The following is a 16,971-nucleotide window of genomic DNA, read 5'->3' on the forward strand; positions in this document are numbered from 1 at the left end:
TTTGGATGTTACAAACTCAACTAATACCAGTCTCCCTCACATATCCACTGCTCTGGGACATCTGTTTGTTCTCTTAATCAAATTGATGATCAATCACTTACATTCATCCTCATCATCGATCTCCAGAGTGTACTAATGAGAACAGAAACATAGATTTTTTGAAATTCACAAAAAAGAAAAAAAAAGCCAAACATATTTTCCTTGCCAATTTTTTATTTTTATTTTTTTTATGATCTTTCTCAGGATGAAAATATCATCAATACAGGACTTTACAACAGTAAAACTAGCCTATTCTGACACACGCACGTGGCAAAATTATTATCCTTTAAAGATAGGAGTTATATATGATAATGACCAATTGTTAGGATTCACATCACCTTCCAAGACTTCATTTAACATTAGTATTATTTTAGCATCTAGTCACCTCCATAATTTCATGGGTACTACTCCTAGCTCTGCCTTCCTCAGAAGAATGCTATTACTCCTTCAGATCACCTCAGAAAAAAAAAATATAATCTCAGTATTGCTTTCAAACCTCATATTAAGGTGGATGGCCTTTTCTATTTCACTCAAAACCAACTCCCTCTTTTCTCCTCTCTGGTCCTTGTACCTGCAAATTCTTTTTATGAACAGATCTTAATAAGAAAACCCACAATGGTACCTTATATTTGTTTGTATATTTCATACTTTGAATTAAAGGAAGTGAAGCATGGATGGCAAAATTTTGAGGGAGTCAGTGCTGATATTAAAAACTAACCTAATCTTAAAAATATATATAATTATGTGAAATGTTTCAAAATATGGAAAGCTGCAATTCTCAGACCACCTGTTCAACAAAGAATGCTTTTTACTATACCTGTAGAGGACACCATCATAGGAATTCAACTTTAAGCCTAATAATTTCCACTTTGTTTTGCGTTGCCTCTTGTGTTTTGTTTTTTTTTATTGTATTTCTGATGAATTCATTCCTGTATGTTGTTTTCATTCCATTAAACCATAAAATGTGAGCATAACTTGTCGCTGTTTCTGTCAGCGTTATAAATATTTATCAAAAGCTTTTCAGGTTGTCCAAAACTGTCTTTGTACATTCTGTTTGATGGCTGTGAGATTATCAAATAAATCTATGGCTTTTCAGAATGTTTCAAATTTCATAAAGCTACCATCTGGTAAAGATAGTAGCGGAAATTGTAATAGTTTGTTTTGAGTTTAAAAAAAAAAAAAAAAGTCCAAAACTGCTTCTGAATTTCTTCCTGCTTCTAAGTAATATGAGTTCTGTATTTTTGATTACTCTGAATAATTTATCTTGATGTTTCAACAATTTTTTTCTATTTTTATGATTTCGACATTTTTTTACTCTCCAGTTGTTACCAGAATTACTCCTATTAAAGACTTGCTACCAGACTATGTTGAATTTAATCAGATAAAAGTGGTAATTGCAGTCCTTCAGAGTCAGCATGGTGTAACTGCACATGAGGAGACAAGTACTATAAAGGTGAGTACTATATACTTTCATCTATCATTTGACATCATGTGTGTTGCAAGTAGGAAATTCTCATTTTCTTTGAAATGGCATTTTGCTTAGCTTGTTTATTGATTATCACAATATAATCCAGCTTTATAATAAATTTAGTTTAATCCTTTATCCAAGTGTGAGCAAACACAGTTTGCGCCTGAAAGTATCTTCAGGACTGGGTTAAGGTGGTACACACCAGGGCAACTCGTTGCAAAGGTGGAGCAAGCTACCAACACTCCTATCCTAGTATCTCCTATAATGCAAAACACATCTCCTTGCGGATATGTCTATTGTTATGCATTAAGGGAAGGGCCACTACCCAGACCGGTTTCGACCTTTATTGAGGTCTCTTCAGTGGGAGCCAGGCCCAAGTCGAGAAATCAGGCAGAAGCATTTGCAGGTCATCTCCACCTATAGGAATTGCCAATTGGTGTGCCACCCTTTTTTAATAAATTACTCTGGATTTAGAGAAAGATGTTGAAAGTTTATTTTCCACTTGGTTAGAGTATAATAAATTTAGTTTAATCCTTTATCCAAGTGTGAGCAAACACAGTTTGCGCCTGAAAGTATCTTCAGGACTGGGTTAAGGTGGTACACACCAGGTAATCCAGCTTGTTCTTCACCAAGCTTTTCTTCCACAATTCTTCTCAACCGTTTCTCAAGTATACTTGCATAGATCTTGCCAGGAACACTCATACTTCAGCATTTCTGGTCGAATATCATCTACTCCAGCTGCCTTTCCACATTTCAAGCCTGGGTTTTGGTTATAGAATATTAGCATGGATAAGAGGATGGTTGACTGACAGACATCAAAATGTGGTATACTGGGGGATATGAGTCTGCAAGATTTTAAGGTAACAAGTGGTGTACCATTGGGATCGGTGCTTGGTCTACTGTTATTCAATCTACATTAATGATATTGGAAGGATTTGATAAGCAACATACAGCTATTTGCTGATGATGCAAAGATAGGTAGGGTAATCAGGAATGCTGCTGATATGCAGTACTTGCAGAATGATTTGAATAGGCTGGAATTGTGGGCATGAGAAAATGGGTATCAGTTCAATATCAGTAAATGTAAAGCCATTTACTTTGGCATGATTAGATATCCAATGTCGTATTATATTGGTGGGATTAGGCTAGAAGAAACTGATGAGGCTAGGGATCTTGGAGTGTTAATAGATAGGAAGTTGAAGTTCAGGGGCCATGTGGCAAAGATTGCAAATACAACTCAAAAGATAATTGCAATGCTAAAACAAACATTCACATGTAAAGATAGGGTGTTATTTGTATCTTTACAAGGCCTCGATAAGACTTCACCTGGACTATTGTGCACAGGTCTGGTATCCTGGTTTCTGTTGTGATTCCGATATATTGGAGAGAGAGAGAGAGAGTACTAAGGAGAGTGTTAAAAATGATATCAGGATTATGGAATATTGATTATGAAGACAGATTGAGAATTTGTAGACTGCAGACACTAGCAAACAGGAGAAAGAGGGGTGATATGATTGAGACTTACAAACTTCTTTCACATTTATACAAAAATTTAAATATTATCCCATTGTATCCTTTGGCTAATGTTCATTTCCATGTTGAGCCAGACATATAAGGTTGGATAACCAGATATATAAAGTTGGATAAGCTGAATATTGACTGTGATGTTCTGAATCGCATTTTTTTAACTTATCTTCATATTTCATCAAAATAAGACAGGTTGCAGAACCATGGAACAACTCAGTAAAAACCAGGTAGCAACAAAGATAACAGTTTGTCTTTTGGACAAGGTAAAAGATTATGGATTTGGTGGATGGATTTCAAGGTGGCATGAGTTGGAATTTTTTTGAAATCTCTGCAATACCAGAAATGCCTTTTATATACAGAAGGATAGTTTGTGAGCATCTTCCCTTGGGGAATATTGACAGGAAACTGTCATATGTATAAATCTTGGGTTACATAGTAGTGCACTAGAGCTGTTGCACATGAGCCATTTGTTAAATTTTCAAGAACTTGTTGTTAAACTAGTAAACCAGTTGTTAAACCAACAATGACTAAACTATACAGCAGCTTATACTTCAATCCACAATGGCTAGCGATATTTGGACAATAAGCTTTTGTGTGTGTGTGGTGACATGGATAATCCAGTCGGGATGTGCTTATCCTCCTTTTCCCCACCCCTGCTCCTTCCCTACATAGCAGTCTGCATGGAGATAGCAGAAGTGGAAGCATGACTGATGTCATTTACACTATATGGTTGTCTATAACACTAATGACTGACAGATTCTGGCCAAAATTTTGGCAAGAGAATGCTATTGGACTTGACTTAACAACCAACCTTACGGCCATCTGGATTATAGGAATGAGCCACAGAAACACTTTCCAGCAGATATCAGTGGCCATTAAATATACCGTAAAATAATTAACCCAATGCTGTTCCTAAGAATATGTTACTAGAAAATATAATTAAAGATATGAATTTGTCTTTTATCAAATGTGAAAACATTTATTACATATGATTTATTAGAATGATTGTGAGACATATAAAAATATTTTGGGAAAATTTGGAGAAAAGAGCAAAGCTAATAATAATGGCAAATATCTGTTGGATTTCTGCTCAGGACATGGACTGGTTATTACTAACACCATGTTCCAACATAAAAATGTGCACAAATTCACATGGAGAGAAGAGGCTAGGAATAAGAAAAGTCTCATTGACTATGTTATTGTTGATAGTGATGTTTTCTCCCTGGTGCAGGACACCAGAGTGTACAGAGGATTTGAAATTGGAAGTGATCACTATTTAGTCTTGAGCAGGATAAAATTGAATTTCATATTGAAAAGAATAACATGTAAGAAAGTTTTAAAGCGAATAAAAGTTGAGCAGCTCTCAGATATGAACTGTAGACTAAAATACAGAAAGATTATTGAAAATAAAATAAAAGAGTTTGAGAACAGGAATCAAACCTTGGAGATTCAGTGGCAAACTCTGAAGAAAACATTGATTGATTCTGCCAGAGAGGCATGTGGTGAGGTTGTGTGCAAGGATAAAAAAATCAGAACTCCCTGGTGGACACAGGTAGTTAAAGAGGCAGTGAAGGAAAAGAAGAAAGCATATCAAAAGTTCCTGGCAAATAAGTCAGCTTTTACTCTTACAGAATATAGAGACAAATGTAAGAAAGCTAAACAGTGTGTAAAACTAGCTAAATAAAAGTCATGGGAGGACTTTGGAAAGAATATAGAAAATAAATATCAAGAAGGTGGCAAAATATTCCGGAGGTTGTTGAAGAAGCTTAGGAATGGAGGAAAGAGTGCTGTAAAAGGAGTTAGAGATGATAAAGGTGACATGAAAACAGGAGAAAAAGATATCCTTGAAGTATGGAGTAATTACTTTGAAAAACTGCTAAATAAAACAAGCAGTGACGACAGCACAGTGATAAAAAAACACTGACCAGGCATGCAGTCAGGAATACATATCCATACTTGAAGTAGAAAAAGCCATCAAAGGCTTGAAATGTGGAAAGGCAGCAGGAGTAGATGATATTCGACCAGAAATGCTGAAGTATGGTGGTATAAAAGTCTTACAGTGGCTGCACTGCATAGTTCAGAAAGCCTGGACTGAGGGACGAATTCCCGATGATTGGAGTAGAGCTCTCATAGTACCCATATATAAAAAGGGAAATAAAACTGAATGTGAGAATTACAGACGTATTTCCCTACTGAGTGTTCCTGGCAAGATCTATGCAAGTATACTTGAGAAACGGTTGAGAAGAATTGTGGAAGAAAAGCTTGGTGAAGAACAAGCTGGATTCAGGCCAAATAGAGGCTGTCAGGATCAGATCTTCACTTTACAACAAATAGTTGAGAAATCATGGAGTATAACAAAGATCTGTATTTAAATTTTGTAGATCTGGAAAAGGCATATGACAAGATGCCAAGAGGGAAGCCATTCAAAACGCTACAGTTATATGGTGTCAATGGGGCATTATATCAAGCAATACTTAGTCCTTATTTGAGTTGTAAGTCAGCAGTTAGAATTGAAGGAAGTACAGGAAGACGGTTTAATGTTAAATCTGGTGTGAGACAAGGATGTACATTATCCCCTCTGTTATTCATTATCTATATGGATCACATTATGAAGGAAAGTGGTATTAAACACGATATCAAAATTGGAGATGTTAATGTCAGCTCTTTGCTTTATGCGGATGATATTATACTTCTAAATAAATCCGCTACAAGTCTGCAAGATTCTCTGACTAAATTGAATAGCTGTTGTAATAGATATGGTATGAAGATCAGCAATAAAAAGACAAAGACAATGAAAATAGGCAGAATCATTGAAAATGTCAACTGTGTTGTGAATGGAGAACCTGTGGAACAAGTAAAACATTTCAGTTACTTAGGCACGATTTTTACTGAAGATGGTAAATTAAATATAGAAATAGACAACAGAATCAGCAAAGCTGGTATGGTAGGAAGTCAATTGAATAAATTCATATGGAATAAGAGAGAAATTAGTCAGAACACTAAATTAGCTGTATACAAGACAGTGTTCAAACCAGTTTTAACTTATGGATCTGAGAGCTGGGTCACAAGTAAAATACTTGACCAAAGACTAGAGACTGCAGATATGAGAGTCCTGAGAAAGATTATAGGCATGAACAGATGGCATCAATGGCAATATCATATTAAAAATGAGGATATTAGGAAAGAACTTGACATTGTCAGCATCCAGGAATGCATTAGCAGAGCTAATCTCAGGTGGTATGGTCACTTAAACAGAATGGGCGAGGAAAGATTAACAAAACAAGTGTTCTCTGCCAGGTTGGCAGGAAAACGACCCAGAGGAAGACCAAGATATAGGTGGATTGATACGGTACAAAGTGCCTTAGACGATAGAAATATAAGGTCTGATAATGTTGGAGTCTTGACAAGTAACAGACTGATTTGGAGGAAAATTGTAGATAGGAAGTTAGTAATGATGTAAATTTTTCATGTAGTACTATCATATCCTGTACACCCCTTGAGGGTACATGGCAGGAATTTGATGATGATGATGATGATTTATTAGAACCATCTGCTTAGCCTTATGAAGAACTAACTTCACCATGGATATCTGTAAAATGAAATTGTACTGTGAAATTGTCATATTAAATTGTTTTGAATGAATAATATAGAATCAAAAAATAGTTCAATCTCCTGCAAGTTCAAAAAACTAAAAAGATAGCATTATAGCAATCACTGGTGCTGTAGCTGAAAGAGGTTTCGAGTTATGTATATATATATATATATATATATACATATACAGTTTGGGTGAGAAATGATTTAATAATAAATCACATCAGATTTAATAACAATAAATTTATTGGAAAAAAAGTCAGCTGATTGGGATGCAACTCCATTTATTGGACCATGGTTGAATCCAACTGTGCATTGTCTACAGATACGTGAGCATGACAAAATTCAATATAAGCATTTTGTAAGAATTTTGGCCATATGGAAATTACAATTAAAATAAAATGAATATTTGATCATAATTTTAAAGTTTTGTATTCCAAATTGTAAGTAAAACTTACAATAAATATATACATACGTTCTTTTTAGCATTCTGGTTGTTAAAAATTTACCAGCATACAACTGGTTACAGCTATTTAATAGAGAAGTTTGCTTGATAGTTTCCACGAGATACTTTGGAGAAGCAAATTTTGTGTGCACTAAATATCAAAGATTTTATAATTCCACATTTTTGAGATAGATGATCAAATGGGATAGAAATATAGTTACTTGCAAAAGTTGGCTTGCAATTGAATAATAAAGTTGAAAGTGAGCCAGAGATTCATTTATTGCAATGTTCAAAAAAGATACTGTTCCTGACAATTCTTTCTCCAAAGTAAATTTGATTCTAAGATGTAAATAATTAATTTTATGTAGAAAGGATAGAAGTGCTAGTTCAGTGCCATCCTGAATGTCAAAAATGTCGTCTACATTTTTGTATCTGGAGAGGAGGCTTAGGAGAGAAAATTTAGATTCTTTTTGTCAAGACTGAATAAAAATTAACTACATTTTTTAAGAAGAAGTGAGCCCATTACAGTTCCTTTGACTTTTTGTAACATTTAATTTGTAATATGATTGCATTTAAATTTAAATGTAGTCATATTTATATGAATTTACAGTTATTTCTGGATATTTAAATTATTGACTATAACTGTATTAAATAATGATCTTTCATTTATCCAACCTCCAATCAAATGAATGAACCTCCTTATAATTAACCAGCCCTTGAATGGATTATTGTTTCATATGATCTCTTGTACATCACTGTAATTGCCTTTATTTTTACACCCCTTTAATTATCTGATTGACAAATTGTTCTCCTGCTGTGATTGGATTATTGAGGGATTACTGTAATTGATTAGTATAACATACTGAATAGTATTTTATGCCAACCACTACGTGACTGCATGTTTAAAACAGTTCTATTGTAGTACATGCATTTCAGTGTTTAATTTATATTCATATTTCTATTATTGCTTTTCGACCCACACTGTTGTGTTTTATGCAAATGAAATATTTTGTTAATGTGATTAAGAAATTAGTATTTCATTATTGCATATATGTGGTGCATAAATACTGAAATTCCACACATCTTTACTCAAAAAAATAAAATGATAATAAACAATTAAATAAATAATAAAATAAGACATTATATGCTAAACTTAGATCTTTATACTCAACCTCACCTGCTATATATGTATATGTATAAATATATATATATACATATATACACACAGTATCTTTTGCTCTAATGCATTAGAGTTATATAATAATAAGTTAGAGATATTTATATGCATGTGGGATGCACCATATTAAAATGATAGTCTACATTTATTAATGTTATGAGAAATATTTTGTAGGCATCTTCACCTACCATGATGACAGAACCTGGCAACAAATATGAAGAAGAACAGACTATGAATTTAAAAGAGACAATAATAGAAAATTCTGATGCAAGTAAAAGGAAGTTACCTCTAACTCCAGAAAATTCAGTTTTAACATCTACAATTAAACGAATGAAAAATAATAACATTTTTAAACTGTGAAGATTTTAAGATTTTTTATAAATGTAAATAGAGTGTTTCATGGTAAAAAAATTATATATTTTTATAACTATTTCAAATAGATGCATAAGGCATATAAATAGTAAAGAAAGAACTAAGGCCATTAAAAAAAACTGCAAAAAAAAAAAAAAAAAAACTTTTGTTCATATTACATGATGGTGGGAAGGGAGAGGAGAAAAAGCTTTATTGTTTCAGTAAAACATGAAAGAGACTCATTTTGATTTGTATATTAAAAATTTCACACTTGTAAATAAATCTTTGAAAATCCTTAATTGTTGCATTTAATTTTACATTATTGAAAAATTTCGTCATTAATGATAATTTAAACAATATATTAAAAATTTCACACTTGTAAATAAATCTTTGAAAATCCTTAATTGTTGCATTTAATTTTACATTATTGAAAAATTTCGTCATTAATGATAATTTAAACAATATTACTAAAAGCCTCATTGATTGTAAAAGGCATTAAATTTTCATAATTACAACATTTTATGCTTGTAACAGTTTAACAATTAACACTGATATCCTAACATTGTTTTCAGAAATCCTTGTGTTCTTCAAATGTGAACGATCTGTATATGCAAAATGAAATATGATTATGTTAATTATATGTGTGTGTAACAGACTAAAGTGAAAAAAAAAAAACTAGGCTCCACGTGTTAGTTTTGCTCAAGTTGGTTGTCATTTAACATCGTTAATCTGTATTAATGCTTCTGTACCAACATTTAATCCATGTTTAGTTTTTTTTTTTTTTTTTCCTCCATGATTCTGAGAGGTCATGACAAGATGCACACATGAATTTAGATTCATTCGCTAGCCATTTACTCTGCTGTTAACATGTAGAAACAGTTCTTCGCATTTTGTGTGTGTTTGATATTTCTGTTATAACTTCATTTTCCATCTTAAGCATCCAAGAAATCCATTCTTAATGGATTATACAACTTTCTCTACTCCATGGTCTTCTGCTACCATCCACATGCAGAATATTATCTTAATTATTTGCTATTATTTGTTCTCTAACCAGTCACCTTTTAAACCTGTCTCTGATTTTGGTATCAATAATAGTTTTATTCTGTAGAAAGATTGTCTGAATAAAGGTATTGTACTCAAGGCAGACAAAGTGTATGGTGCATGTAATTCTATTCTGTCCATAGTATGGACAGGTTATGACCCAACCTGGTGCTGAATGTGTTAATATTGAAAAACCTGTATGGTGGTTGTCTAATTTTTTTAAATTGCTTAATGAGAAAATTTTATAAAATCTTATCTTTGATATGTTGGATGATGTTCGTGGTTATGATAATTGGCTTTGTGATAAATTTAAATTGGGGGGGTGGGGACATGAGATTGCAAGTACCTCACACTTAGAAGCAAATCAGAAAGAAAGAAAGTAGAATATGGAAGGATTTGTAGAGGTTGAAGAGAGTGCAGAGTGAAATAGCAAGTGGAATAGAGCAAAAAATGGGAAGAACAAAACAGTAATTACCAGTAGTTTTCAAATTCAGAAGCAAATAAAGTGATTGTATTGAAATTTTATAATTCAAAGTTTTCTGTTAAAAGAAAAAAAAAGTTAAGAAGAAAAAAAATGGGGGAAGGGGGGGATCTTGAGCATCCCCCCCCAAAAAAATGCAATTTGGATTTTTCAACAAGTGCCAAGCATAATCTACATCCAATATTTTTGAATAGCTGATTTGAATGCTTAACCTTCCACTAAAACTATCTAATCAACCACCACAGCAGTGTCATTGAATTAAGGTGATTAAAAAAAAAAAAAGAAAGAAAGAAATTCCTGTTTAATTTAACAACTTCACTGAAAGCCAATTAGCCAACTCAATTAAAAGTACAGGTATCCCTTGCTTAGCGTGGGATTTGATTAACGCGGCAAAATTAATTGCGACAATCCCTTGATATACGTGGCAAGAGTTTTGATTAAAGTGCCTTTAACCCTGCAGAGCTCGCAACTGATATGACAGATCCATGCAAAATGTTTAATATAAATATTTTTACACAATTCAGTGTATAGCTTGGAGGTCATGAGTAGCTGTGCATTCATATGTTACGAGTGATGTTCTGCACTGTTTTTTGCTGTCAGTTTGGTTTGTGATATTTGACAGAACTTGTATCTGAGGGATACTGCTACCTACGATGTCAGTATAGTATGGTTTAGTTTTTTTTTTGTTTTTTTTTTATTCTTTGTTCAATAATTTCTAGATTGTAACTGAAAATAAATAAACCATCATGTATTACTGAAATAGAGAGCCAAAGGCTTATTTATCATACATGTCCTCTAGAAGATGTGCTTTACATTTATGGAAAATACTAAGGAAAGTGATCTAGAGCTTACTTCACCTTTACTATGAGTTGCCCACAAGGTTGCTTATGCTTGCATCTGCCGAAACTTTTAGTTTCTATGTATTTGGCACAAACTCTTGTAGTTTCTATATTCAGCTATGAAATAATGTTGAATTCAATATCCACTTAATTTGTACCATCTTGTGTTATATTTGCAGTATTTTTTCTTTGTTTTATTGCTTGTTTGCCGAGGTTGGAGAGTCATTTTGCTTGTTATCGTAGAATTTATGCTGATAAGAAAAAAAACTAAAACTGTTCAAACGACTCTTGATAACTTCTTTTGATAAAAAAAATTGCAGTAAATAATAAGGTAGGGACAAGTATTTATTAAACATTTACTTTGCATTCATTTTTTATCTTTCCTAAAAGAGTACCATATAAAACGAATTATTAATACCGTAATCGATCATGGACGAATTGTAATTTTTACCATTGATTATTAGATTTGATTAATGCGATTTTGATATATGCAGTAACATCGAGGGATTAATTAACCGTGTTAATTGAGGGATATCTGTACACAGAACATAAATGGAAATGAAGAGGCTCTGTAGCTCAGTCAGTATAGACAAAGCCCTTTGGTCAGAAAGACCTGAGCTTGATTTCCATCTATGATGGAGGAACTTTTACTGGTCTCTTTTGACTAAAGGTGGGTTAGTTGGTCTCGTGTTTTTTCACTTGGATTTTTTCGTCCCTCAGAACATGCAAACACTGTGAACACACAGATTTACAATCATAAAATACAGGTACCCCCTCGTATAATGCAGATGTTAGGTACCACAAAAATGCCGCGATATATAAATCGCATTATGTGAGACTCAGATCACATAGAAAAAGTAGGGTTAGGTTCCAAAATGTTTTTTTTTAAGATTATATAAACAGTGACATCCAACAAAAATATATTTTTATTTACTTTAGGTAATTCATGTAAGTTAAGAAAACATAAATTATGAAACAAATACATAGTACAAAATTATAAATTGTACGTAAACTTCATTGCACATAATACATAAATGTTTTACGAAAAATAAAATAAAGTGTATATTTTAATCATCATCACTGTCTTCAAAACTGACATTTCATAGATGTTCTTTATTTATGAGTGGCCAGACGTCGTCATCACTTGAAATCTCTTGGACATCATTTGTATAATTCTCATTGCATACTTTGGCTGGTTTAATTATGAAGAAGTCAGTAATAAGACCATGCTTACCACTATGCTGCAATTTTTTATTAAGTTCATAATACGGAGTGAAACAAAAATCAATTGTCTCGTGAATTTTCTGGAGCTCTCCATTGAGGAATCATTATCCATAAAATAACTTTCTTGCCAAGTCCATTCCTTCTGCTAATTGCTTTAAACTGAATTCTTTAATGGATTCATCAGAATCTTCGGCAGAACTTTCCTTGCCATTTGGTTCGATGTCATCTTAATTGTACCAGTTCCTCCTCATTTAAATCTATTTCCTCATCAATTAATTCACTATTGAAGCACTTATGAAGAAGTTCGCGAAGGTTGAGTTTCATATGCTGATCGAAACAGAGTGCATCTTCAGTTTTGTTCAATTGTTACCTTGGCAGTTTACAGTGGGTGGGTTTATCCCTATTAACAAATGCGCATATCACAAAAGTGCTCTAAGTGGCCATTACTATAAAAATATTTTTTTTTACATAAAAAAAAAAAGCATTACATATTGTATGTAACTCACCAAAAGTGCTCAGCTTGAGATTAACACACTTATGATTTTTAATGCGCTTTCTTGGCAGAAAACGAAGACAATTTTCAATGATAAATACTTTATATGGTAAACAATTGACGTACATGTGTGCTAAAGGGTATTTCCCCTAATATAAATTCGCTACTTTCTACTAAATTCAGGCAAATGCAAATTAAAGAAGATAAAATTTGATTTTTAAGTCGCTTGTTAAAAAATTTATGAAAAGATAAAGGGTTACTACAGTTTGTAGACCGTCTTATATTGAAACCGCTTTGTATAAGTACTGCGTTATACGAGGGTTTCCTGTATATATATATGTATGTATATATATATATATATATATACATACATACATACATACACCTAATCCCTCATTAGGAGAGCTCAATCTGCCTCCCTCCCTCCCCAAAGGGATGGGAGAGAATGGGGGGGGACTCATACAAATAAATAAATAGACATGAAAAGAAATAAAACTCCAAGATAAATTGATGCATGCATTTATGGATGCATATTACCCATGAAGTGTTTTACACTTCTTACAACACTGCTGCATCATTTGCAATCCTCTGAGAAAAAAACAAAAGGTCTTTTCCTTGTTGCACAAACCATAGCATTTTTGTTCTAGGTGTTTATCAGAACTTTTCAGCACTCCCCACCCACCCCCGTACTACATGCAGTAGGTGTAGTATGAAAGCTAAACACTGTGGTATAGTAAGTCGCTTTATTTATCCAGAGAACTTAACCAGATAACCCTTTCTTGAAAAGGTGTAGGGACACTAGAATTACACCTATATGTGTTAAGTTGAAAATTAAATTTGACTTATCTAAATCTCTTCATATCTACAGGTGCACTAGCTTTGCTTTACTTCAAGAACAGACTGGCATAATATGTCTTACTCTATATGCTGTTAGCACAGCCATTAGCTCTCTTCAATCTGAACTCTCGTTAATCCTGAATTTTGATTTATTCTCTCTAATATACGGATAACTCTGCCCATAAAGAATTTCTAAAAATAAACGAGAAACATATCAAGAAATATAACAATCTGTGTATATCTTTTTTCAGCCACAGAGTCATCTGAAAGTTGTCATAAACTTTTCATCAAAAAAGCTTGATGAAACAGCTGTTAGCATCCTTAGTTTTGGCTACAACTTTGCAGTAGCACCACGCCAAGACTCTATGCTGCATATAGATCATGGTATCTGCAACTTGCCTCCTACCAATGCCAACAGTATCAGCCTTGAAGTATCTAACATCCTTTCTCAGGCTTTGCCACTTAAAAAGGAACATAAATGGAAGATAAATTTAATGACTATGGTAAATCTGGCATTTCTGATCATGTCCTGAATACTCTATATGGAATTGACTGGAAAGGCACTTGTTTATATCACACCAAAACACGGTATAAGCATAAATTTAAGGAGGACTGTGAAATTCTTATCAGTCACCCTAATCTTAACAATAATGGTGGTCTAAAAATCCCAAGAATATGGATGGCACATATTCTACCCACTTAACCTTTTGGTCTAAGAGTTATAATTAGTACTGTAAATAATCTAGGATCTTAACTCTAATATTTGTTAAATTATGGACTAGGCCACTACTTTTTGCTGTATTAAAACTATATGAATTTGTTCTTTGATGTTATAAATAGAATATAGCTTTGATGTAGGTTTTTTTTTTACCTAGAAGTCAGGTTAGTAGAATAACAGTTGATGAAATCATTGTTGCTTTGGCATACTGTTTGAAATGTAATATAGCTTGTCTTTGTATATATGTGTGTATACTCTAGGCAATGACCTTAATATGAAGGTTGAAATGTTGGGAAATTAAAGTGATTATTCCTAACATGGTTGTAGTCTTCATACTTTTACTGAAATGAAACGTGCAAACATTGTTTGCTTACTTTGGGTAAAAGATTAAACGAAGAATATAATTTCTTGGCATATTTAATTTATAATCTTTCAAAAAACCTAATAACCATTTCCTTTCCAAAGTAGATGGAAAGGAAATGGTTATTAGTCTTAAACTAGCCAAACAGTTAGCTAAATCCTTAACCCCACTTACTGGCCATTTTTCATCTTATATTAGATCAGGATCAGAAGGTTAAATAGCATAGATGTGAAATGGATGATAAAGAGATTAAGCATGTGATACAGAGAAAAAGGGCATTATGGAGGCAGCATAAGAGAAATGGTAATAACCAATTCCACTGATGACAAAGATCAGGCAAGGCAGGTAACTTGGTTGGTAAGGGTGGCAAAAGTGAGATATGAGCAGGAGTTAGCTAATGAAGCCAAAAGAGAAAATGGTATAAGGACAGCTGTTGACGAAGACATAGTGGAGATGCTTAATGAGCAGTTCATAAACATATTCTGAAGGAATGTGCCAGGAAGTAGACATCTGCCTTGACATTTCTTTAATATGAGTCTTAATATGAGGGTTGACAACAGTGATATTTTTGATGGACAGCATGGATTTACTAAAGGGAGGTCATATTTTAGTTATCTCCTTATTACAATAAGGTGACAGCTACCTTGGACAGAGGAGAGGGATACACAGTAATATATTAAATTTTGCAAAGGCTTTTGATAGATTACCACATGATTAGTTGGTAGTCAAACTAGAGTGGGTCGGGGTTGGATATTAGATTAGTGCATTGGATCGGAGACTGGCTATCTGATAGGTATCAGCAAGTTTTGTATGGGGGAGCAATATCCTGGAAAAGGAAAGCCACTAGTGGCATACCTCAGGGGGTCTGTTTTAGGGCCATTACTGTTTAACTTGTATGTTAATGATATTGGCAAAGATTTGGATGGAGATATTCAGTTGTTTGTAGATGATGCAAAGTTGGGACGAACTATGAAGAGTAGAGATGTTGTGGCCTTACAAGAAAACTTAAATAAATTGAGTGATTGGGAATGGGGATGCGAGTTCAATGTTGCAAAATGTAAGGTTTTAAAATGTGGGGGGAAAAAAGATGGGATGTAGAATTTATGCGATTATGCCACACATGGACTACTGTGTCCAGATTTGGTCACCTGGTTTTCAAAAGGACGAAGAGATGTTGGAAAGGGTCCAGAGGCAATTGACTAAGACTTCACATACAAATATGAGGAAAGATTGAGAAGATGCAGTTTACAGAGTCTAGTGGATAGGAGGAAGAGAAGAGATATTTTAGAGACAAGTGTTGGAGAGATTCTACAGAGATCATTGGGAGATCAGGAGAGAACCAGAGGTCATCCCTGGAAACTGTACAAAGAGGGTGTGAGCAGGGGAGTGAGAAGCAGGTTTTTTGCATGCAGAGTTGTGAATGATTGCAATGCCTTCCCTGAGAGAGTGGTGTCTGCAGAGAATTTGAGTGTGTTGAAGGCACGGTATGATGAACTGTGTTTATGATAAAAAGACCTCCTAGATGAGTCTTTGACTCCATTCCATGGGGGTCTTGGGTAATAATAATAATTAAAAATTCCACTCATTTCAAATCTTTACTCCAAAATTTTGATGTCACCTTTCTTTGTACTAGTATCTCTTTTTCTGACACTTTAAATTTACTGAAAAATGTTTCTCTCCTTGATATCGTTGATGTTTTCAATTTTTCCGTTTATAAAAAGATTAGAGGTACAGCTATGGACTCTCCCCTCTGAACAGTTTCTATGGAATATTTTGAAAAACATCCTCTTGATACTTCTATTCTCAAACCTTCTATCTGATTAAGATGCATTGAGGATGTGCTCTTCATTTGGCTATGTCTCTCACACTTTAGACTCCTTCCTCCTCCATTTCAACAGTCAGCACCCAAGAATCCAATCCACTATAGAAAGAGAAAATAATAGCTTGCTTTTTATAGATACTTTAATCACATATCTTCCCAATGGCACTCCTTTCTTGTTTAGTTTACACAAAAACTCATCCACACAGGTTTATACATACACAAACTTTCCTATCATCCCTCCCTTCCTCTCATCAGTATGGTGTTAGCAAACACTTGTCAGCAGAGCCTCCAATCTCTGTTCTATGCAGGCCTCCCTTTACAGTTGAACTCTCCTTTATTTGCCATTCCAAAAAGATCAACAAATTAATTGTTAAGGATCTTTACCTTCTCTCTCTGTTCCAAGCGTTAACAAAGTTCCTTGTTCTTGCAACCTATCATATTATAGTCAAACTGGTAGATCTGTTAGGAAAAACATAAATACATATGCAACCAAAAGTATGGTCCAGTCAGTTCTAGCTGACCATTCCTCAGATACCTAGCACAGAATTAAATGGGGA

At 33.7% G+C, this 16,971-nt stretch overlaps 1 protein-coding gene across 1 annotated transcript in view; it reads left to right on the top strand.

Annotated features, from left to right (window-relative positions):
- Window positions 1-8,809, top strand: part of LOC150105464 (bifunctional 3'-5' exonuclease/ATP-dependent helicase WRN-like) — a 370,108-nt gene extending 361,299 nt beyond the window's left edge. The window contains exons 25-26 of the mRNA XM_090394834.1: window positions 1,362-1,492; window positions 8,422-8,809. Of these exons, the coding sequence (XP_090250960.1) occupies window positions 1,362-1,492; window positions 8,422-8,607 (317 nt within the window). The 3' untranslated portion in view covers window positions 8,608-8,809. The remainder of the gene's footprint in view (window positions 1-1,361; window positions 1,493-8,421) is intronic.
- Window positions 8,810-16,971: the final 8,162 nt, after the last annotated feature.

This window comes from Typopeltis vanoorti, chromosome 6 (assembly GCF_054136105.1).
Source record: "Typopeltis vanoorti isolate ZY-2024b chromosome 6, IOZ_Tvanoo_1.0, whole genome shotgun sequence".
In the NCBI taxonomy this organism is placed as follows: Eukaryota; Metazoa; Arthropoda; class Arachnida; order Uropygi; family Thelyphonidae; genus Typopeltis; species Typopeltis vanoorti.